Source organism: Fusarium vanettenii (genome assembly GCF_000151355.1).
Source record: "Fusarium vanettenii 77-13-4 chromosome 2 genomic scaffold NECHAsca_18_chr2_1_0, whole genome shotgun sequence".
Classification (NCBI taxonomy): Eukaryota; Fungi; Ascomycota; class Sordariomycetes; order Hypocreales; family Nectriaceae; genus Fusarium; species Fusarium vanettenii.
Window position 1 is genome coordinate 3145625 of NW_003315867.1, and position 21205 is coordinate 3166829.

Below are 21205 nucleotides of genomic sequence, written 5' to 3' on the forward strand. Positions count from 1 at the left end.
TTGAAGGTTCAACCAACGGCGGCTGAAAACGTCTTGTTGGAGTGTGGAGACGAAAGCATGGAGAGCTCAAGCCGTCCATGTCATCCCGCGATCGTCATTCGATGGAGGCTTAAACCCCTTAGGCCCGATACACATGTAAACGTGCTTGTCGATATCATTGTGACCATTGCAGCTGAACGAGACACACAATGGCAGGCGTCGACGTCATGGTCCCTGGAATGAGGACCATGAGCTCCGAGAAGCATCGACTATGTCTCACCTGCCCGACTCGGCGGGTCAAGCTTCAATCAGCCTCAATCGACCACAGGGACCAGGCTTGAAAATCATCTGCAACCGGAAGGGAGCCGCGAATAGCTTCGCCCGTAATGGGACAGGGCGCCCAGGCAAACAGGAAATGATGCTCAAGTCGGACCAGAGGCTGAGACTAGTTGGGACTGTGTGTTGTTTAGGCATGCGTTAGCGCCAGGTGGCTCTAGTGTAGAGCGTCATCGAGCAGCGGGATACGCAAAGTTCCGTCCTGATCCTCGTCGTCGATCCGGATCATGGTCTGAGAATCGTGAAGAATGTCATCGGTGGTGAAATCGTCTCGATCGGGTCATGGCATCAGATATGTCTTGATCACGGGATCGAGAGTGAAGAGAGGAAGGTGCATCCGGAGGAAGGAGTCATCGTGAGGCATCAAGACCAGACACGTCAACACTCTTCTCCCTCGCATCATCAATCGTTCAATTTCCATGGCAGAGCGTCTCAGAAGCATCAAGAAACGGGCATCGCGTCTCTTTCATAGAGGCCATGCACCGAATCTGTCAGAAGGAGCAATTCCTTCAAACAATGACAGCACCGCGGATGCCTCTGTGAAGCCTCGTCATCGGAAATCATTGAGTCTTTTGAGCAGAAAATCCAAGTCTGATCAGACGGAACCACCTCCACGCGATGACTTCCTAGCTCATCCAGCTGTCCACCCTTTGGCTGCTGATCCAGCTCCACGGACTCCCAGGCTGGAAAGGCCCAATCCCGGTTTGGACTTTGCACCACCGATCGAGAACCGATCTCATCACAGCTCCAAGGCTAGCGATGCTTCATCCCGTCTAGCTGTGCAGCAGACCGATCAAGAGAGAAGGCTTAGTCACTCGGCAGACCCTGAAGATCTCCATGACAGACTATCGCGGCTAGCAATAACTCACGAGACGGATCCTCCCACTGCAAAGCCTTTGCTCCAGGATGCCGACATGACCCAAGAAGCGCAGTACGAGCTTGTGAACGACCAAGTTCTTGCAGCCACCAACGGCGAAGCAGGTTTCCGTCTGCAAAACACTGTCGACATTGACCACACAGTCCACCCACGAACCCCAGTCGTCCACGAACAGATCAAGCCTCATGTTCACACCATTTACGAGCCAAAGCGTACACGCTCCATCCATCACCACGAGCACAGGACATATATCCAACCAATCGCTGACCCGGATCCCACGATCCTGCCTGAGCAGCACTGGCTCCAGACTGAGACGGGCGAAATGTACAGGATCCCAGATGAGCTTGGAAGGAAGCTGATGTAAAACGGTGGCGTTTCAGTTAGATACAAGCAAGCGAGTGACATTTACAATAAAAATAGTCTACAATACAAGCTTGTTGGCTTTAACATTAACGGTTTCCTGTCACGCTCTAGGGTAACGCCCAACTGCCGCCTGGGCACTATCTTGTAAATGCTACCGTGGCCTATCAGAAATGACAACTCATGCACGGCATGCTGCAGGGGATTCCTAGCATCTCGCACAAACGGCAGCTCCTGACAAATATACTAATCAATTGGCTGGGTCTTGGAGCTGACACCTGGCAATATTAAGGACGTCGAGATCCTCTTGGTCTGCTCGCCTTGTCCAAAAGGACACTTTCGGTAGCTAGGCTCCGAGCCCCACCGCTCTGGAATATTCTACTAGGTGGTTGAAGAGGACACTTTGCGATAGAATTGAAGCCTTCCAAGAGGCGGAATTGGGCATCACATTGCCTCAATTGTCAGACCAGGAACTATCCAAGGCAGCGCTTACATGAGTCATAATCACCACGTACGCGATAGAAGACGATAGAATGCCTAGTGCCTTTGTTGCAACTGTTTGAAGCTCTCAGTGGTGGCGTTTTGCGCCGTGACCAACCCCTGCCTCTGGAATAAAGCCGCCGGAGGTGTGTGTCAGGGGTTACAGCCTTGCCCAGAAGACACTGTACCCGGCTTTCATTATCGGTAGCTCACCACCAATGAATGTGCGCTTCGGTACATGAAAAGGCGGCAATGCACAGTGCACAACCACCCCGGCGTCTCCACAGCCCGTGGACAGGACCCCTGTCACGTGGGGCCGCGGATGATGTGAAATCTGGCCTCTTGTGCAATCTGGACACCTTAACTTTTTTGGGGCACCAGAGTTCATAAGTTGTTGGCCTTCCCACTCAATCCCGCTTCTTTCCAACAACATCACCAAGATACCCTTTCACCTCCATACCAAGTGATCGCAGGGCTGTCTGACGACTTGAGCCTTTGCATTCCGGTTCAATACTTGTTCTTTTCTTTTCCCACCCCGTCTTGGTTGCGACGACAAGCAGCTACACAGAGCATCATGGCTCGCTCAAGGAGCTCAATGGCCCTTGGCCTGGGACTCCTTTGTTGGATCGCCCTCCTCTTCTCTCCTCTGGCCTTTGTGCAGACTGCTCAGGCTGACGAGATTGACAACTACGGAACTGTTATTGGCATTGTACGTTGCTTGCTTCAGCTAACTCTGCGACCCCGCTAACCTGTTAGGATCTGGGAACCACATACAGCTGTGTCGGTGTGATGCAGAAGGGCAAGGTCGAGATTCTCGTCAACGATCAGGGTAACCGAATCACTCCCTCATACGTCGCCTTTACCGAGGACGAGCGTCTCGTCGGTGACGCCGCCAAGAACCAGGCCGCCGCTAACCCCACCAACACCATCTACGACATCAAGTATGCTCCTCGACCCAATTACAATCCAAACAGCTGCTAACTGTTTAGGCGTCTTATTGGCCGCAAGTTCGACGAGAAGGATCTCCAGAACGATCTCAAGCACTTCCCCTACAAGGTCATCAACAGGGATGGCCGACCCGTCGTTCAGGTCCAGGTCGATGGTGCCAAGAAGCAGTTCACTCCCGAGGAGATTTCTGCCATGGTCCTTGGCAAGATGAAGGAGACCGCCGAGGGCTACCTGGGCAAGAAGGTCACTCACGCCGTCGTCACTGTTCCCGCCTACTTTAACGTGAGTATTTCCACTTCAATACCCAACAGCAAGCTAACAGCTCCCAGGACAACCAGCGACAGGCCACCAAGGACGCCGGTATCATTGCCGGTCTCAACGTCCTCCGAATCGTCAACGAGCCCACCGCCGCTGCCATCGCCTACGGTCTGGACAAGACTGACGGTGAGCGCCAGATCATTGTCTACGATCTCGGTGGTGGTACCTTCGATGTCTCTCTCCTGTCCATCGACGACGGCATCTTCGAGGTCCTGGCCACCGCTGGTGACACCCACCTTGGTGGTGAGGATTTCGACCAGCGTGTCATCAACTACTTCGCCAAGAGCTACAACAAGAAGAACAACGTCGACATCACCAAGGACCTCAAGGCCATGGGCAAGCTCAAGCGTGAGGCCGAGAAGGCCAAGCGTACCCTCTCTTCTCAGCTCAGCACTCGCATTGAGATCGAGGCCTTCTTCGAGGGCAACGACTTCTCCGAGACCCTGACCCGCGCCAAGTTCGAGGAGCTGAACATTGACCTCTTCAAGAAGACCATGAAGCCTGTTGAGCAGGTTCTCAAGGACGCCAAGCTCAAGAAGACCGAGGTTGATGACATTGTCCTCGTTGGTGGTTCTACCCGTATCCCCAAGGTTCAGCAGCTCATCGAGGAGTACTTTGGTGGCAAGAAGGCCTCCAAGGGTATCAACCCCGACGAGGCTGTCGCTTTCGGTGCCGCTGTTCAGGCTGGTGTTCTTTCCGGTGAGGAGGGTACTTCCGGTGTCGTCCTCATGGACGTCAACCCCCTGACTCTCGGTATTGAGACCACCGGCGGAGTCATGACCAAGCTGATTCCCCGCAACACTGCCATCCCTACTCGCAAGAGCCAGATCTTCTCTACTGCCGCTGATAACCAGCCCGTCGTCCTGATCCAGGTCTACGAGGGTGAGCGATCTCTTACCAAGGATAACAACATCCTCGGCAAGTTCGAGCTTACCGGCATTCCTCCCGCTCCTCGTGGCGTTCCCCAGATCGAAGTTTCTTTCGAGCTCGACGCCAACGGTATCCTCAAGGTCTCTGCCCACGACAAGGGCACTGGCAAGCAGGAGTCCATCACCATCACCAACGACAAGGGCCGTCTGACCCAGGAGGAGATTGAGCGCATGGTCGCCGAGGCTGAGAAGTACGCCGAGGAGGACAAGGCCACCCGTGAGCGCATCGAGGCCCGAAACGGCCTTGAGAACTACGCCTTCTCTCTCAAGAACCAGCTCGCCGATGAGGAGGGTCTTGGTGGCAAGATTGACGAGGAGGACAAGGAGACTGTAAGTGACCCTGACTTTGATACAAAGAGACAACACGCTAACTTGCCCAGATCCTCGACGCTGTCAAGGAGACCACCGAGTGGCTCGAGGAGCACGGCGCTGACGCCACCGCCGAGGACTTTGAGGAGCAGAAGGAGAAGCTGTCCAACGTCGCCTACCCCATCACCTCCAAGATGTACCAGGGTGCTGGTGGTGAGCAGCAGGAGGACTCTTCCTTCCACGATGAGCTTTAAATGCATAGACAGGTTAGGGAAAAGAACGTAATTGCTCATTTTGATTGCTCATTTCGGTGTTTTGGTGGTGATGGGTGCGCAGGAAGTAAAGTAGATAGCGCAATGCCTTGATTTGACCACACCACACTTTCCACACCCTTTGCCTTTTCAATTTCGCTGTGACCTTGATAGTGATGTTGCGTGTGCTGTATCGTGTAAAAGACCCTGTCTGTAAGTCGAAGGCCTGAGTGCCAAGCCCTGTGCCCCTGGTATATCGACCAGTCAACAACTCTACATCGGGTGGACAGTACGGCATGCCTGACAGTCAGTGCGGCATATTGACTATCCATTGACTAGGCACTCAGTTAGTTGTCGGCCAGTCTATTAGACATGTGGAGTCGGTAGTTCGTATGTTGCCGCTCCTAGTTAACATGTCGACGAGTTGCCAACAGTCTTAACCCCTATGCCGGCCAACACCAACTTGTGTTGACGCTTGTTCCCATGCTGTGAATGTTAAACTCATCCGCTTTTGGCATATTACTGCCGCACAGTATTTTCTCCCGTTTGGGAGTCACAGCTTCACTGACAGCTGTTGTCGGCCGGCAACTGGTCGCCAGTGCTGGTGCGGCCGCGCAACACCAAGAAACTCATGATGCGTTGCAGCTGCCACCAGCTGGCAGAATGCAGGCCTGCTGCACTATATCTTCTCGCTTTTTCTCCCCTCTCCTCCTCCTCTTCTTCCCTCATCATCTCTTGTGCTCAGCAGAATCGTGCTCGGTACAATCAATCATTTGCACTTTCATCTTCACTCTGCGCTTTCATCGCACAACCTCACCACACACACGCAACCCCCCTTCACTCACTCACCATGCCTTCCCCAGGTTCCGACTTTCTCGACTCCCTGAGCCACCTGTTCAGCGAGGCTGGATCTGGAGGCCGTGACGGGAAGATCGAGTTTGCCCATCTCCGTGCCACTCTCATCAAGTTCGTCTCTGCCTGCAGCCGCATGACTGCCGCCAAAGCGCGTGCCAGCCACAACCTCAAGTTCATCGATGGCAGCGAGCCACAGACCCTCTTGGCCCTGCCCCCAGGCAAGCTCCGCATCGACGAAAAGATGCGCGCCGAGCTCGAAGCCACCACCACCGGAGACGAATTCATCGAGATCCTCCGCGACCTGATCACCAAGCAGGTTTCTCCCCGCCGAAGCCCCCGAAGCCGCAAGAACACTAGCCCAGTGCAAACCCCTCCCGGTAGCCCCAAGAGCAAGGCCCAGCAGCGTGCCGAGGCCGCCCAAAAGAACAAGAAGAAGACGGTTCGAATCAAGTTGCGACGCAGCGGAGAGCGACTGGGCACTGATGAAAAGGAACAGAAGACTCAGACCCAGACCCAGACCAAGCAGACCGAAACTGCCATAGAATCGCGCCCCGCCATCAGCCAGGAGGCCCTCGCTCGACTCGTCCCCAAGCTTGCTCAGCTCTCTCCCAAGCCTGCTGAGCTCGTTCCCAAGCCTGCTGAGCTCGTCCCCAAATCTGTTCAATCCGTCCTCAAGAAGGCTCAGCCCGCTCCCAAGTCGGCTCCCAAGTCGGCTCCCAAGCCTGCCCCCAAGCCTGCTCCTGCCCAGAACCTGCCGGGTCCTATGGATCTTGATGCCAACGACGATGACGACTCCAGCGAGGGTTTCGCTTCGAGCGAAAGTTCCGACTCCTCTAGCTCCGAGGATCAGTCCATCACCTACTCCGACAACGGAGACACCCGGATGGGGGATGCCGTTATCCCCAAGGTTGAAGAGGCCGCGGGCGCGTGGCCTGCTCAGCGCCGACCTCACATCAGCGAGGTGACTGCCGCCGCTGCCAAGTGCAACACAGGAGGAGAGTGGGAGTCGTTCAAGCCCAAGTTGCTCGACATGCTGGCCCGAATCGAAGCGGACGCCACCGAAGAAGAAATCGAAGCCGCCCTTCAGCGCCTCGAACAGGCCGTCATCAAGACCAAGTCAGAGCGCCAGTTTATCCCCGACAAGACCTGGCAGAAGTACCACGCCAAGCTCGTCAAGGATGCCAAGAAGGGCTGGTTCGAGAAGAACTGGGACGACAGAATCTGGAGAATCGGCAAGATCTGCTACCTCAAGGAAGAAGAGGCCGTCATGGTTGACCGCAACTGGGACCGCCTCCGCTCTGCCGCCAAGATGTGCGCCATCATCACCGAGATGACAGCGCCTCCCCAGGAGCCCAACAAGAGTGCCTCTATCGACAAGTGGCTGGCCGAGAAGCTCAATAACGTCACCTTCGCCAAGAAGGCCGTCGAATGCCGGGAGCATTACACGGCCGTCTGCGGCTTTTGAGGGATCGAGAAAAGCGATTGGACTGGAAGACGAAGTCGGTTCAAAGAGATTCAAAAAGGTGAATGGAAGCCCATGGCGATGGGACTCAGGACAATGGGACTCGAGACAATGGAACACTTGCTTTGAGGGAATGGAAATGAGGACGTGTGTAGATACCCTGTACAATTAGCATCATGAATCACTTTGGAACTATCCATGAAGTTGATGCCATGTGAAGTTGTGTGTGTGAGTGTGGTGGGTTGACTGCCCGTGTTGAGGAGGAGTGCTCGCTGCTCACGTGACTGCGCGTGCTGACTCTGCGACGCGAAGGGCAGTCGCGTCAGCCCATGACGACATTGACTGTTCTTTATTTGATAAGCCATCTCGACATTGGACATTGATCTATCATTAACTACCTAAGTCTTGGATAATTATTTTGTTCATTATTTGCAATGCCTCCAAAGCGCTCTGCCGAGGCAATCCGCCGAAGCTCCCGACGTGCTTCCAACAAAAGCCAGTACTTTGAGGCCAGCGAGACAGAAGAGAGCGATCCACCCCCGAAGAAGAGACGCGGAAGACCTCCCAAGAAGCAGGCCAAGAGGGAACCATCAGAGGACGTCTATGAAGAGGAGCCTGTACAGGAGCCTGAAGAGGAGAATGACGATGACGATGACGACGACGAAGATGACGAAGATGCTCCCCCAAAAGTCACCATTATCCCGCTCGAGAAGTTGAGGGATACGGATGGAGTGGACTATGAGGATTTCAAGGTACACAAGAACACACTGCTATTCTTGCGAGACTTGAAGGCAAACAACAAAAGGCCGTGGTTAAAATGTGAGTAATACTACCTATATCAAAGACATGGCTGACTTGCATAGCGCATGACGGAGAGTACAGACGAGCACTGAAGGACTGGAACTCCTTTGTCGAGCGCACATCAGAATCCATCATTGATGCTGATGAGACTATCCCCGAACTCCCGGTTAAGGACCTCACGTTTCGCATCCACAGGGATATCCGCTTCAGCAAGGATCCAACACCCTACAAGGTCCGAAGGCTCCAACTCTTTGTGACCTAAGCTTACACATCGCAGCCTCACTTCTCCGCCGCATGGTCTCGCACAGGCCGCAAGGGTCCATACGCCTGCTACTACATCCACTGCGAGCCGAAAAAGTCCTTCATCGGTGGCGGCCTGTGGTGTCCTGACGCTGGACAGATGCAGAAGCTCCGCGCCAGCATCGACGAGCGGCCGAATCGATGGCGTCGGGTTCTCAACGATCAAGATTTGAAGCGGGTTTTCCTACCCAAGGCTGCGTCAAAGAGTGACCCAGAGTCTGCATTGCTGGCGTTTGCCGAAAAGAACAAGTCGAATGCGCTCAAGACCAAGCCAAAAGGCTTTGTCGCCGAGCATCGTGATATCGAACTGTTGAAGTTGAGAAACTTTACTATTGGGACTCAGATTGATGATGACATCTTCTATGCCGACGATGCACAGGAGAAGATTAGTGACATTATTCGTCCAATGGTTGGATATGTGAGTTGTTCTATCTGATGGAAGCCAGCAGCTAACAGCGTCAGATTACCTTTTTGAATAGCATCGTCATGCCGGATCCAGGTGCCGACGATGATAGCGACGACGATGGTGATGATGACGGTGACAACGGCGGTGAAGACGACGGCAGCGATGGCAGTGACAGTGAATGATACTCTGGTTGTACAACTTGGCTATTTTATTAATCCTATATAATTGACATTTCCATAGTCTAGCACATATCGAACAAGGCCACGCTGGGATCGTGGTCGCTAACCTCGCCCGCCTTGTCCTGCCAAGTGTTGATGTGCAGATGCTCATACTTGACACCATAGCGCAGCTCCTTGCTGATAAACATGTGGTCAAGCGCCTGGCAGTTGGAGTCAAACAGATATGTGTATCGCTCAGTCTCAGGGACCTTGGCAGCATCGTCAAGGTCAACGAGGCCAGACTCCTCGACAAAGGTTCGGATTGGCGCAACCTGGGTGAACTCGTTAAAGTCACCAGCAGCAATGATGTGCGCCTTGCGGTCCTTCTTGAGGATCTGGGCAATAAAGTCCTACAAATGTTAGCCAAATACAAAAAGCATCGACACATCAACTTACAGCAGTGACTTGGGCTTGCTGAGTGCGCTTCTCGACGCCCTTGTTAACAGGAGAACGGGGGTCGCCATGGATCGAAGTTGAGCCACCCTTGCTGCCAAAGTGCACATTGACAGTGAAGAAGGGCTTCTTGGTTCCCTTAACAGGCTTCCACATGGCAACAAGGGGCTTACGGCTATCGTCCCAAGCAGCGTTTGCGGGATCAATGCGACCAGGATTGTACTTGAGGCTAGGGCCGTCAAGCACCTCGTTGGCAGCATCGGAAGCTCCGGCGCTGGGCTTGACGAGCTCGATAACGTCCGGTCGGTACAAGTATGCTGTGCGAATGTTGCCACCAGGCTGACCGCCATCCTTGTTGTTCACGGGATCGACCTCGGTCCAGGCGTACTCGATACCGCTGGATGCCTCAATACCATCGGCAAGGGCCGCAAGTGTCAAGTTGGCAGAAACAACGCCATCGTTGGTGGCACCCGAGTTGTCTTGAACCTCCTGCAGGAAGATCAAGTCAGGAGTGCGCAACTTGTTGACGATCTGCTCAATAACGAGAGGGAGGTGAGTCGACTGGGGGTTAAGGTTCTCAGTGTTGTAGTCGGCGACAGAGATACCCTTGCAAGAGCCCTTGCTGGTGAAGCTAACAGCAGGGTGCTCGGCGTCGGAGCGCTTCTGGGGCTTGGTGGCAGTCAGAGGAAGAATGCGATAGAAGCCAAAGGCGTAAGTGACAACACCAGTGATTTCTCCGATGTAGTCACCGAGCTTGGTGTCTTCAGCATTCTTGGTACCATCCAGGGGTGAGCCAATGGTGATGGCCTCGGGGTTGGCATCTACATGGTCAGTCTTGTATCCATTTCAATCGTCGTCATCTCACATACCACGGTCAAGCATGGTCAAACCACCATGACGGTTCAGACCAGAGACCTTCCAGTCACCCCTGACCCAGAAATCACCATAGTTGTTGGGTCGGCTGATGGCATAGGCGCCCCGAACGGTGACAAGCTCACCCGAGAGACTCTCCCAAAAGTCCAGACCATAGGTGTTGGGCTGCAGCTTGGGGTTCACCTCGGAAATGCGGCTCTCAGCATTGGGCACGCCAAAGATATCACCATCATCCAGCTTGGAAAAGTGCTTCTTCGGAGGCTGGGGCGTGTCCTTGCCAATGATCTTGGGCTTGAAGTCATTGTCGGATGACTTGACGACAATGTTTCGAGGAGAGGTGATTTCTGTGAGGTAGATGTAGTCATTGTTGGACCTGGCTTCATGTTAGCGACACTACACTCACTTGCAGCGCAACAGTTCTTACCTGTACTCTTCAACGAGGCCATCGAGAGTTACAATGTCTCCGACGACAACCTTGCTAACAGCCGACCTGCCAAAGACATACAAGCCCTCGGATGTGACAGAGCTGCGATCAGGCTTGGTGGATCGCAGGTAGAAGCCCGAGCTACCAACAGCCGTGACGAGACCCTCGACATCAGTAACATTCTTCCCACTGTACGACGAAAGGTACTGGTTGCCATTGATCTCAGCAATGGTCAAGGCGGCGGCCAATGGCCCGAAAAGGGAAGTGAGAAGGTACTGGAGCTTCATGGTTCGGGTTCACAGCTGCGGTGCCGCTGAGTCGACATGATGGTTATCTGCTGGGCGACGTAGGTATTTGTACGACGCAATGCAACCACGATGACGGGCCCTGCCGAGAATCAGTGCAACGGCATAACATCCCAAACCGTCACCGAGCGCCGAGCTCAAAGAGTCTATCCCCATCATCAACCTACTTCCCAGGGACCTCGGACCCGCCTTATCGCGTCCTATCGATCTGCGGTGCCCTGGCACGTTTCCCCATGCACAGCCTCCCATGGGCCAGTCAGCGTCCAGACGGACAAGGGCGCCTTGCCCGTTTTCGCAGGTCGTCCTGTATCTCATGGAATCGGGATCTTTTGATGTCTTGGTCGGGCGACCATGATAAAAGATGCAACCTGACTAACCTCCATTGGTCGAGTCATTGGTGGCATTTCGCCCTCGTGCGCGGTTACCTCAGGAGTGAGCTTCGCAAACAGAAGGAGCAGCCCGGAGCTATAGCTAGCTGCGAGTCTTGGCACTCAACATGGCTTCATCATTCGTGCAATGCTTGATGAAAGGGGTTCTCCCCCAGCCAATGGCATGTGATGTTTGGCACTGACGGACATAGGCGGTATGCTATCTGCTTGGCCCAGTCAACACCTTTCCAAGCAGCTCAAAGAACATCTATATCTAGCCCGGCACCCGCCGTCCTCCTTCTATCTTTCATGGTACGGGGCTTGGGCTGTCTTCGACGACCAGCCTCGCCTCTATCACCCATTTCGCTGTATGTCAAATGGAAAGAGTGAGTAGCCTGCGAGGCAGAGCAGGGACAAAGGATTGGGACATGTCCCGTCTTGATGCCTCGATTAGGAGAAATTAACTCCGCTCAATAGTGCGCTATCCAATCGCTGACTCGACCGACGCTTGTTGCTCCTCAGAGCGGCGCGATGGGAAGATGAAATTCCACCTCCCAGAGTCAACCACTCTAGATCCCCAAACTTGGCGCATCCAGTACCCATTTGTACTCAAAAGGATGGACACCTATAAAGAAGACGCCGATTCCAACTCCGACTCAAACAAAACTCCTAGGAATAGCCAATCTGAGTTGTACCTCGGCTCTGGTGTCTGGATCCAGCTGATTCGTGAGCTGATTCGTGCGTGATTGCTGATGGTTCGCTTATCCGGTAGCGGTTCAGCATGGCGCTGTAATCTATGTTGTCGTTCTATTTGAAAAGGATTCAGCCGGTGCTTGAACCAGCTATCGCCTTCTTGTCGGCCTTGCCCTTGCCCTTGGCGTCGGGATTGTCGAGGTCGCGATACAGGTTGTGTTCATAAATGTAGCTGATGACCTCGTCGGGGATTCTATTTTGGTTAGAATTGTCAACCATTTCATTAATCATGAATCATGCTTACAGGTAATCAATGCTCATATTGCGCTTAAGGAGCAGCCGGACCTTAGTGCTGCTAATATCGTTTGTAACAACCTGCTCATATTAGCGGGGTGACAGTTACACAGGAGCACAACATACCTGGCGGATGATATGGATATTGTGCTCCCACTGCTTGAGGTTTGCCAGGGCCGAGTCAATTTCTGTACCGGAACGCTCAAGAGCAAAGACGCCGTAGTTGCCAAGGATATGGTCGAGATCACGCTCGCCCCAGACACCTGGAGTTGACATGGTCTGGATCAGGTCCAGGCCTGCCAGGAGGACGATTCGCGCACGCTTTCGAGTTCCATCGCTGCATTCAATACCGCCCATGACCTCGTTGATCTCGTAATCGAAATGGTCGAGCACTCGGGCAGTAGGAATATAAGTCGGGCTCTCGGCTTCCCATGGGTCTACCATCAACCACTTGGACGAGTTCTCAGTAGCAAGCTTGCACATTTCGATACGGTGGTGTGCTGGGGCCAGTCCTTTCTTGACATATGCATCGGACACTATCGACGTCAGCACAAGTAGCTATGAGCGTGCTGTGTAACTTACCAGGACTCAGAACTCCTGCGACAACCTCGAACCCTGCTAGAGTTAGTAATCCGAAAGCAGCCTGAAAGTAGGGTATTTGGACAACACACCCTCATTCCGAGCATGGTCTCTAGCCATGGGGAACATTCTCAAGTGCACTACAAACAATTAGCCGATGATCCGATTTTCAGGTCAGAAACTCGTACGAAAAGTAATTGGCGAAACTACAACAGTCAGCTAAATGCGCATCGGAGACAATCGGGGGTCATACATGAGCCACATGCGACAAGGACCAACGGTTGTGCGCGAGGATCGCACATGCGCTGGAGTCGATGCGCAGGGAAAACATATCCCTCAGGAGTATGCTCCTTGACGAAAGAATAGTCGCTGGTCATCTTGGCGGTCTGTGATGCTGTGGCCCGAGTTTGCGAATCGTGCAGGAGGGGTTCGCGGCCGGCGCCGATAGTTGGCAGCGGACTTGAGCGAGGTGCGGTAGGGTCGGTTCAAGCCAATCCCTCCTTGTTGGGACCAAGAAAATCCGAATAGTTGCGCCTATGAAGTTACTGGGCTGGCGAGTTGTGTCGAAACCGTGAGGCTGGCGTTGTGTCGAGATGGCGAATGGTTGCCAACCAGATAGACGGGTGGCCAAGTACCAGTTACGTGAATATCGAACCCGGAAGAGTGGTTCCAAGACGAGTTCAGTTGTCGCTTAGCGCGGAATATAATCTGTCGGGCTTGAGTGGCGAGTAAGATACAATGTCAGGTTGTGAGGGGAGTTCGCTGAACTTGGTCAAAAGCGTGAGCAAAAGAGAGATGTAAGAGTAAAGAACAAAGTTGGGAAGAAGGTTTGTTTCCGGACTTCTAGGAGAATCAATCGCCCTGGATCCAGGCAGGCAGGATGGTGGGTGGGTGTGGGTGGGCGCCCGCGGATGCCCAGAGCCTTATTAAGAAATAGTGGGGCGGACTATCCAGTGAAGGTACGGAACCGAAGGTACCTTCCAGCCTGTGGTAGGCCAGTTTCAGGACGCTAAGGCGACATCGCCCCCAGTCTCGAGGTCTTGATCCTGCCATTCTCCATCCACATCCACACGCACCAACACGCGAAAGTCGAGGCCTTTCATGCACCAAACGCACGCCATCAGCCGCCATCTTCACTGCAGCAAAGAGGCTTTCGACTGCCAATTTGGTACCTGTCACTCTTCTACAGGCTGCCTCCCCACTGTCAGCCCCTACGTAATGGGCTCCATGTCGACCAAAAACATGCCCAAAAGAGCACCTTGTCCTGGTCGACGACGTAGTGATTCCTGGTCAATTCGGCGCAACTCTCAACACTCTACCGAAACCCTCACGTTGACTCCCACGTTGGCTCCCGGTGGCGGGGAATGACGACGGTGATCTAAGCCCCTCCACCGATCCCGGGTCGAAGGAACGCAACAACGCAACCCCAGGTCTTGAGCTCACCCCAGCGCCTCACCACTGGCTAGTTCGTGTCGTTAGCGAACAACGGCTTTCAATGGCTATGCAACTCTGGCCAGAGGTGCGTGATCAGCTCCTGGCAGCTCGGTGAGACATGCTTCAGTGCAGTGCCAACGGGGGGAATGTACCGATATCTCGACTGGGGTCACCTGCCTGAGTGGCTCTGCGGACAATAATACACAACCCGCGTGGCACACCAACGGCAACCACCCACGTCTTCTAGCCAGGGCCAAGGCCGTCAACCTCTTGGCTGCTTCAGAGCTGCGGCCAGAGAGAATGGATCGCCTCAGCCTGTGTTGATCTGGCTCGGGTGGATCTCGGACGGCCCTTGGTCACCAGAACACCCAAACCGGATAGAATGGCTCACGACACGGCTTGGTCAGCGAGTCAACGATTGTCCGCACCAACTTCGGGCAATCGGTAATTGCATCTTGGCTCCGCGGGAAGCCCGTTTCCTACTCTAGGCACAAAATGCGGGGGCGATATTCCAGGCTATCTTTGATCCTGGATGCATTACACAAATCATTTACGCCAAGTTGCCTGCGTTCTTTTCTAATTGTGCAGCATAACAACGCCAACAGACACCAATAAATCTCGCAATAGCAGCAAACCTTTTCTCGAGCTTCACTTGTCCCCACGCAATCCTTGATCCCCACGAGCAGCCCCAACATTCCCCACCCTTCTAACGGTTTGTTACCAACGCGTGACGAAAAAATGCATCGTATTCAACGCAGCGATGTGGTCTTTGTTCCAGGGCAATCATATCATGATCACCTAAGGAAGCCAATGCCTTACGTACAGGCTGGTGCATTGTTCCAAAAAGGGGAACTTTGAAGAATGGGAATCCACCAGGAGGCCGCCTAATCACGAGTTTCAGGCACAAAGCCCACCGGCTCCCGCAGAACCCTGAGTTGATCTATCTCTGACAGTTCCGCCATAGTTTCAGCCTGTCATCCAACCGGGTGGTTCACGGTCACAGAACAGTCCAGACGATTCGCTCCTATTCCTTGTGAAAGTTTCATTCAGCCTATTTGACACGGTACAGACTGAGAGACGAGTCTCGGACTAAGCGAACCAATTGATTCTCAACTAGGGCTACAACGGAGGTCCACCCGGCGAAATGTCGTCTTTCGCTATTCTGTCACGATATGCTATTGGGGGTTCCGCCAAGGTGACCGGTGAGAAGTACGGGCCTGGCCAGAAACTGCAATTGTTGCCGCCGACAACGGACCCAGCTTGCGACCTCGGCGCGAGCTATCCTGTTTCTGAATTCAAATTTTCTTGAAAGGATTTACGCCCCAACAAGGAGTTAGCGGAGAATGATTACAATGTCAGGCACTGGGTATAACGTGTTGGCAACTTGGGTTGTGCGCTGCATATGCTGGTTTCAGCGTCGTGCATGCTCCTATTACTGACTGATTCAGCTCAACACCATCCACTACCTATTCTAGTACCGCTCCCCACACGAATCTTTCTCCATCAGGGTTCAAGGCGATTCCCATACCTTGGAACCTGCATCCTCCTTGGAATCGTCACACCCAACCTCCTTGGACTGACGAACGAGAGTGCAGCCCATCGATCTCCAGGTTGACTCCACGCGGAGAAGGTCAGATTGCGGATCCGCAACCTCGGGCGCGGGGGAGTGGGACTTGGAGTTTACTCTGTCGTCCGTACCTCCCGAGCGTTTGCGGGGAAGGGCAGATGATGGAATAGTTTGGTTGCGAGGTCTGGTCGAGTGTAGTTGGCCGTGCCAGGTGCTTCGTGACCAGCTGCTCTAGTGTTGGAAAGCGATGCTACAACCTCGAGGTCGAATCCACGCCTCATCCCACGACCCCAGACTTGACCCGGCACTGAATAACTCCCCGCATTCAGAAGAAACGTCAAGGACGTTATGATGGCGTTAGCTCCCCTTACACCGGGGGCTAGCGTGAACCTCCCTCCGGCCGGGCGGGCCTTCACAGGGATGGGATGGGATTGATATGGCGTCTAGTCTGGGGATAAGACATGAGGGCTGGGTGAGGTTACTAGTAGGTTGTCTGACGTGAAGGTACATTCAATTTGGCCGAGTGTTCCTTAATACCCAAAGTCTTCCCACACAACCTTTTCCCCCTGAAGCCACTCTTCAAGAGCTGACAAAAGGGCCGGTCCAGTACACAAAAAGAAACGTGCATCCTGTCCCTTGAGCTGTTCAGCATCGGCCTTGCTCATTCGTCGCTCGTCCACCTCTGCGCCAGCCCGCTTTACCTGATCAAGAAGTTCCATGTTCCCCGGTTGGCCCGTGATGAAAAGCTTGGTCACGTTGGCGAGATCTGGAATCTTGGAGAAGGTGTCGACTGCTAGGGGCAAGTCCTCGAAGCGGAGACTCCAGAAGAGTTGGAGAGGGATGCCTCTTTCGAGAACTGCCGGTGCTTGTGCAAGAAGGGGGGTTATTCCCACGCCGGCAGCGATAAAGATTGACTTTGAAGCTTGAGGTGTCAGAGGGATGCGGAAGCCCTCTTCGCCACCAAATCCGATGACGGGGATTTCCAATGGCACGCGGAGATTGTGCCTCCACAGAAAGCCAGTTACTGGACCATGCTTCCGAGCTGTGATTTGGATCTCTTTTCTGTCAGGGGGGCTCGATACAGTAAAAGTCCGTATGTAATCATCGTTGATGCTCTGAGGGTCGTGATCGGCCATGTGGCTGTAACCACCTGACACCTCAGCTTCAAAGTCGAGTGTGATGTACTGCCCAGAATGCCAGCTTGGTATCGGCTCCTCTGAAGATAGCTCAAATGTGAATCGGTTGATGGATGGTGTGAGGACCTCACGCTTGGTCAAGCTTGCAGATATTGTCTTTAAAGAGCTGGTTGAGATGTGCGAGTCGTGCTCGGACAGGAGATGGCGAACAGGTGGGTTATATGGTGAATATTGGCCCAGAGATCCGCGAAACGGAAGCCCGGACTTGACAAACTTGGCACCTGTGACGGATATCTTGACGGCGAGGTGGGTTCTCGCGAGGAGAGACGAGGCCTCATCGCCTACCAGCACTGAAGCTCTACCCGTGAGGTAAAGGACATCTGCAGTGTCAAAGTCGGGGATCGCAATGCCCACCAAGGGATTAACCTTGAAGTTTCCCAGGGTTTGGTATAATCTGTTCCCAGAGACTGATTTGTTAGCTGCGTCATTGAGAGAGAAAGGATTCGGGGACTTACATTCTGGATAAATCAACTCAAGCTCATCCTCCTCATTCTTGATCACCCTGATGAAACCAGGACTTCCACCGCGATGATTCGTATCCATAGTCTCTCCATTGGTACTCGACAAGAAAAGCATATCCGCAGAAGCAATCAAATTCAATGCCTCCTTCGGCAGCTGCAGCGTTTCCGATACAAGCTGCGACTCAATCTCATTCAAAACAACGTCCTTCTTGTTGAGATACTTGGGACAGTTTCCCAGGCTCTCAGTGACGGCCATGGCCATTTGGACTGCCTTGCCGCCGTCCACTGTGGCGCCAGCAATCATGTTGCCAGCCAGTTTCACGCGGTCTCTTGTCTCGAGGTCAATTGCCAGTCCAGCCATTCCTTTGCCTTGACCATCATTCGGCCTGTTGACGGTACCTTGTTGTATCCCCTCTTCATCAATTCCATCCCAGAAAGCCTTAAAAACCGGATCGTTCTTGGTATCGACAGCACTGTTGAATGCCAGTACATTCTCAGCCACCGGTCTTGCGAATCCACGCTCACCGCCCCAGATTGTCGTCCATGGATGGCCGTCTTTGTCGAGAGTTCCAAGAGCGACGAGAGAAGATTGCATCACTCTCATCCCGTACCGCATTGGCAGACCTGGAATCGTAGGGTTGCCCTGTCGCGGGACTTTGAGCAGCTGGTGCATAGCACGCTCGCCCGGATGGAAATCAGATACTGCGGAGGGCATCTTGGCTGTTGATTCACACGGAGGATTGAAGGATGGAGATGAAGATGACCAGAGGCCGTGGGTGACGGAAGAATATATTCAATTGCTGCTTTCTAATGAATTCCATGATGCAATGTCAGCGGTCAAGCTTTGCGCCATTGTCACTGTTGATTACCTGACAAATCACCATTGATTCCTCAACAAGGGCGCGATTGACTGCGGTTCCGCCGTGACATCAGCATGAATAAAGGTGCCATCGACGAATTGGGTGTTAACGGGCGCGGTCAGCCCGACAGCCAAGTCTTTAACCTGCCAGCGCAACAGCTTATTAGATTCTTAGCTAAAGGAGATCAGATATTGTAGAAACGATTTGATGAGATCATAAAACAAGTCTCTTATTATTTTGTAATTTTATCTCATCGTACAAGCCACCACTCCCGCTCCAGTCGTAAATCATTATTATCACCACCATTCAAATCATTCCTTTACCAATCACGTCCTCGCTGTGATTCAACGTCATAGTTGGGAGAAGGTCTGGGAGAAGGTCTAGGACCAGGTCCTGCTGTAGAAGCCCGTGGCATCGGACTGGTCAGGTTTCTTTGGGGTGCCCGGAAAGGCATTGGTCCTGTTACACTCCGAGTTGGAGGGTTGATGGGTTGTGGTCCACCCCAGGAAGAGTTGACGGAAGGCGTGGAGCTTGTCTCAGGGTTATAAGCCTGGTATTCTCGGGGAGGGCTTGGCGTTGGGGCGGGTGCAAAAGAACCCATGCCCATGGGCTGCGCATAGTTGTCTGTTGGTCGAGCACTGGGTGCGCGGGCCGGAGGAGGGAAGGGTGGCATGGTGTCGTGGGCTGGGCTCTCGGTGAAGCGACCTGGAGCAGAGAAAAACGAGGGATTCGAGTCTGCCATATGATTTACTGGCGGACCATAGTTTGCTTGTGAGGAAATTGTAGATCGTGACTGGGAATAGTTGTAGTTCATCGGAGGTATCTCAGGAACAGGAGATGCAATCCTCCCGTAGCCTGACCTGGAAGTTGCATGAGAGGCATAGCTCGCAACCGACATGTTGGTGGCTTTCCTCGTCAGAACGTTCCGCTTTGCGTCCACTGGACTACCTTCCATTCCTCCGGGAGTTCCTGGTCGTGATGTATATGGTGGGAGTGTTGCCATGGTGTCGTTGCGGTGCAGCATTGGCATGGGCTCCGTCTTGCTGACAGGTCCAATATTTGGCAGCGTCGGTAGGGTGGCAGTTCGTTCCACACGAGGCTTCTCGCCATTTTTCTTGGCAGCCTTGAACTCTGCCCTGAGTCGGTTGGCCTCCTCTCTGGCCAAGGCTTTGTTGACCGTCTGGGTGACAATCTTCATCAGTGCTTTGGTGACTTTGCGCTCACAGTATCCAGAAAGTCCACCGTCAGCGGAAGGGATCCAATGATAGAGGAAGAAGACCCAGAATAGGACGGCAGCCAGGAGAAACAGGGCTGAAAAGACCCAGATCACCACAGTAAAGCACATGCCAGAAAGGATCAGTGCTTGCTGGTAGTCCTCCTCGGCGAGAATCTTGATCTTGTCAAAGAAACCCGTAATCGAATCACCAACGTTGTCCGCAGTGGGAGTCAACTTGGCCTCGTAAACCGACTTGAGCGTAAAGACATTGAGAACTTGACGCGGCCCAGAGCAGATAATGACACGAACCCAAGCTGTGAAAGTCAGTAGGGGATTACCAGTGCCGAGAAAGATGGCTTACACTGGAAGCTGAAATAGGTAAAGAGGGCAATGTACTGCGCACCCTCCTTACTCTTGGTGAGCTCGGCGAAAACTAAAAACCTCTTCCATCCTTGAGAACCGAGACGAATCGATTCCCATCTAACAGCAAGACTGTCCAGATAACATTCTGCAACATTGCCTCGCTTGATGACTCGAATAGCTCGGAAACCCTCATAAGCCAAGTTGATAAAAGAAAGAATGATACAAATGGAGAAAATCCATTTTGAAACGTCAAAAGAAATTGCTGGGTCAATCTTGGAAGACCAGCGGTCAAAAGCAAGCAGATTGACGGCGGTAAAACTGTCAACGGCATAGACAGCAACCGACACAATGAGCATCAGCCAGAGGTAAATGTAAGCAAATACAGTGCCACATCCTCTGCTCTTAAAGTCGCGAAGGTTGATGTACTCCCATCTCTGGTCCGCAACCTCCTCAATCTGCTTCTTGCGATGGCTGAGACAACCCATGATGAACGAACGGCCAGCCGAGATAATGGATGAAAGCAAAGTTGGTTGAAAGAGTCGGATGTCGTAGTCCTCGCCAGCGAAGTTGACTATGCGCTATCCAGAGCAGCTCGGTAAAAGAAGAGTAAGAAAGCGATCGTAGATGTGCTGCAACCGGTGCGCGAATGATCAAGGCCTAGTGTAATGGCGGACACATGTCGAGGCGATGTAATAACGATGTCGTAAATTCTCAAAATCGGGAAATATCCAAAACGGTGTAGAATCGTTTGGTATCGAACGAGCGAGAGGCGGTGCTCTCGAACAATAGCTGAGCAGCTATAATTCGTGGCTGAATAGCAGGGTCTAGGTATTGTCGAGCTGCGTGCAGATGCAGTTGCAGGTGAATGGAATGAATGAATGACGAATACGACAAAAACGGTCCAGAACAAAGAAAATGGAAAACACCGAGACAATAGATGGCTGGAAGATGAATGAGAGAAGTCTGAGACCGCAAGCGGATGGGAGGTTTCAAATGAAAGGGGACGCGACTGAGGAAGTCGCACACGGCGCAGTTGCCATGCTCGAACCCGACCCGACATGACCTCAAACCTCAAACACTCCCGGGAAGGAGGGGTCGATCAATGTGGGAGGTGCGACCCGGCGTGGCGCCATGGCCATGGCCTGCAGGTACCAGCCGCCAAGCCTTGATGGGGTTTAGTTAGCACTCGGGACCAAGAGGCCAAAACTCCAAAAGAGGAGGGACGTTTGAAAAAAAAAATCATGTCCAGGGAATCATCCCAGCCGTTGATTGGCCTCGAGACATGCGCCGGGATGACGGTCGCTGTCAGCGGAAGTTGTATTGTACAGGCGTTGAGCTTCTATGATATCG

At 53.2% G+C, this 21205-nt stretch overlaps 8 protein-coding genes across 8 annotated transcripts; 4 read left to right on the plus strand and 4 right to left on the minus strand.

Annotated features, from left to right (window-relative positions):
- Window positions 1–732: 732 nt before the first annotated feature.
- On the plus strand, window positions 733–1637 carry NECHADRAFT_102445 (uncharacterized protein). The gene has a single exon (XM_003046125.1). The coding sequence runs from the start codon at window positions 735–737 to the stop codon at window positions 1554–1556; it is 822 nt and encodes a 273-aa protein (XP_003046171.1). The 5' UTR covers window positions 733–734; the 3' UTR covers window positions 1557–1637.
- A 990-nt stretch (window positions 1638–2627) lies between these two features.
- NECHADRAFT_33370 (uncharacterized protein) lies at window positions 2628–4790 on the plus strand (the record flags this gene model as incomplete). The annotated part of the gene is made up of 5 exons (XM_003046126.1): window positions 2628–2741; window positions 2789–2973; window positions 3022–3262; window positions 3310–4557; window positions 4608–4790. 5 exons carry the CDS (start codon window positions 2628–2630, stop codon window positions 4788–4790), a joined length of 1971 nt encoding a protein of 656 aa, XP_003046172.1.
- An 847-nt stretch (window positions 4791–5637) lies between these two features.
- On the plus strand, window positions 5638–7107 carry NECHADRAFT_76747 (uncharacterized protein; the record flags this gene model as incomplete). The annotated part of the gene is made up of 1 exon (XM_003046127.1): window positions 5638–7107. One exon carries the CDS (start codon window positions 5638–5640, stop codon window positions 7105–7107), a length of 1470 nt encoding a protein of 489 aa, XP_003046173.1.
- A 461-nt stretch (window positions 7108–7568) lies between these two features.
- NECHADRAFT_16076 (uncharacterized protein) lies at window positions 7569–8730 on the plus strand (the record flags this gene model as incomplete). The annotated part of the gene is made up of 4 exons (XM_003046128.1): window positions 7569–7923; window positions 7968–8137; window positions 8183–8623; window positions 8668–8730. Coding segments are annotated over 4 exons (1029 nt in total), but the record flags the coding sequence as incomplete, so codon positions are not given.
- A 122-nt stretch (window positions 8731–8852) lies between these two features.
- Window positions 8853–10824, minus strand: NECHADRAFT_66713 (uncharacterized protein; the record flags this gene model as incomplete). The annotated part of the gene is made up of 4 exons (XM_003046706.1): window positions 10520–10824; window positions 10092–10468; window positions 9226–10043; window positions 8853–9179 (listed from the first exon to the last, which is right to left on the minus strand). Exons 1-4 carry the CDS (start codon window positions 10804–10806, stop codon window positions 8853–8855), a joined length of 1809 nt encoding a protein of 602 aa, XP_003046752.1. The 5' UTR covers window positions 10807–10824.
- An 824-nt stretch (window positions 10825–11648) lies between these two features.
- NECHADRAFT_58477 (uncharacterized protein) lies at window positions 11649–13530 on the minus strand. Its single transcript, XM_003046707.1, has 7 exons — window positions 13012–13530; window positions 12947–12964; window positions 12851–12898; window positions 12762–12794; window positions 12306–12715; window positions 12190–12260; window positions 11649–12138 (listed from the first exon to the last, which is right to left on the minus strand). The coding sequence occupies exons 1-7, from the start codon at window positions 13133–13135 to the stop codon at window positions 12015–12017; spliced, it is 828 nt and encodes a 275-aa protein (XP_003046753.1). The 5' UTR covers window positions 13136–13530; the 3' UTR covers window positions 11649–12014.
- A 2759-nt stretch (window positions 13531–16289) lies between these two features.
- NECHADRAFT_32450 (uncharacterized protein) lies at window positions 16290–18131 on the minus strand (the record flags this gene model as incomplete). Its single annotated transcript, XM_003046708.1, has 2 exons — window positions 16290–17362; window positions 17411–18131. The coding sequence occupies 2 exons, from the start codon at window positions 18129–18131 to the stop codon at window positions 16290–16292; spliced, it is 1794 nt and encodes a 597-aa protein (XP_003046754.1).
- Window positions 18132–18595: 464 nt separating this feature from the next.
- On the minus strand, window positions 18596–20340 carry NECHADRAFT_33735 (uncharacterized protein; the record flags this gene model as incomplete). The annotated part of the gene is made up of 2 exons (XM_003046709.1): window positions 18596–19806; window positions 19854–20340. The coding sequence occupies 2 exons, from the start codon at window positions 20338–20340 to the stop codon at window positions 18596–18598; spliced, it is 1698 nt and encodes a 565-aa protein (XP_003046755.1).
- Window positions 20341–21205: the final 865 nt, after the last annotated feature.

Coding starts and splice junctions, on each gene's coding strand:
- NECHADRAFT_58477 (XM_003046707.1), bottom strand. CDS start 13,135: ATGACCAGCGACTATTCTTTCGTCAAGGAGCATACTCCTGAGGGATAT. Junction 12,716..12,761: donor CGCAGGAGTTCTGAGTCCTG/GTAAGTTACACA, acceptor TGACGTCGATAG/TGTCCGATGCATATGTCAAG. Junction 12,139..12,189: donor AATATGAGCATTGATTACCT/GTAAGCATGATT, acceptor TAACCAAAATAG/AATCCCCGACGAGGTCATCA.
- NECHADRAFT_102445 (XM_003046125.1), top strand. CDS start 735: ATGGCAGAGCGTCTCAGAAGCATCAAGAAACGGGCATCGCGTCTCTTT.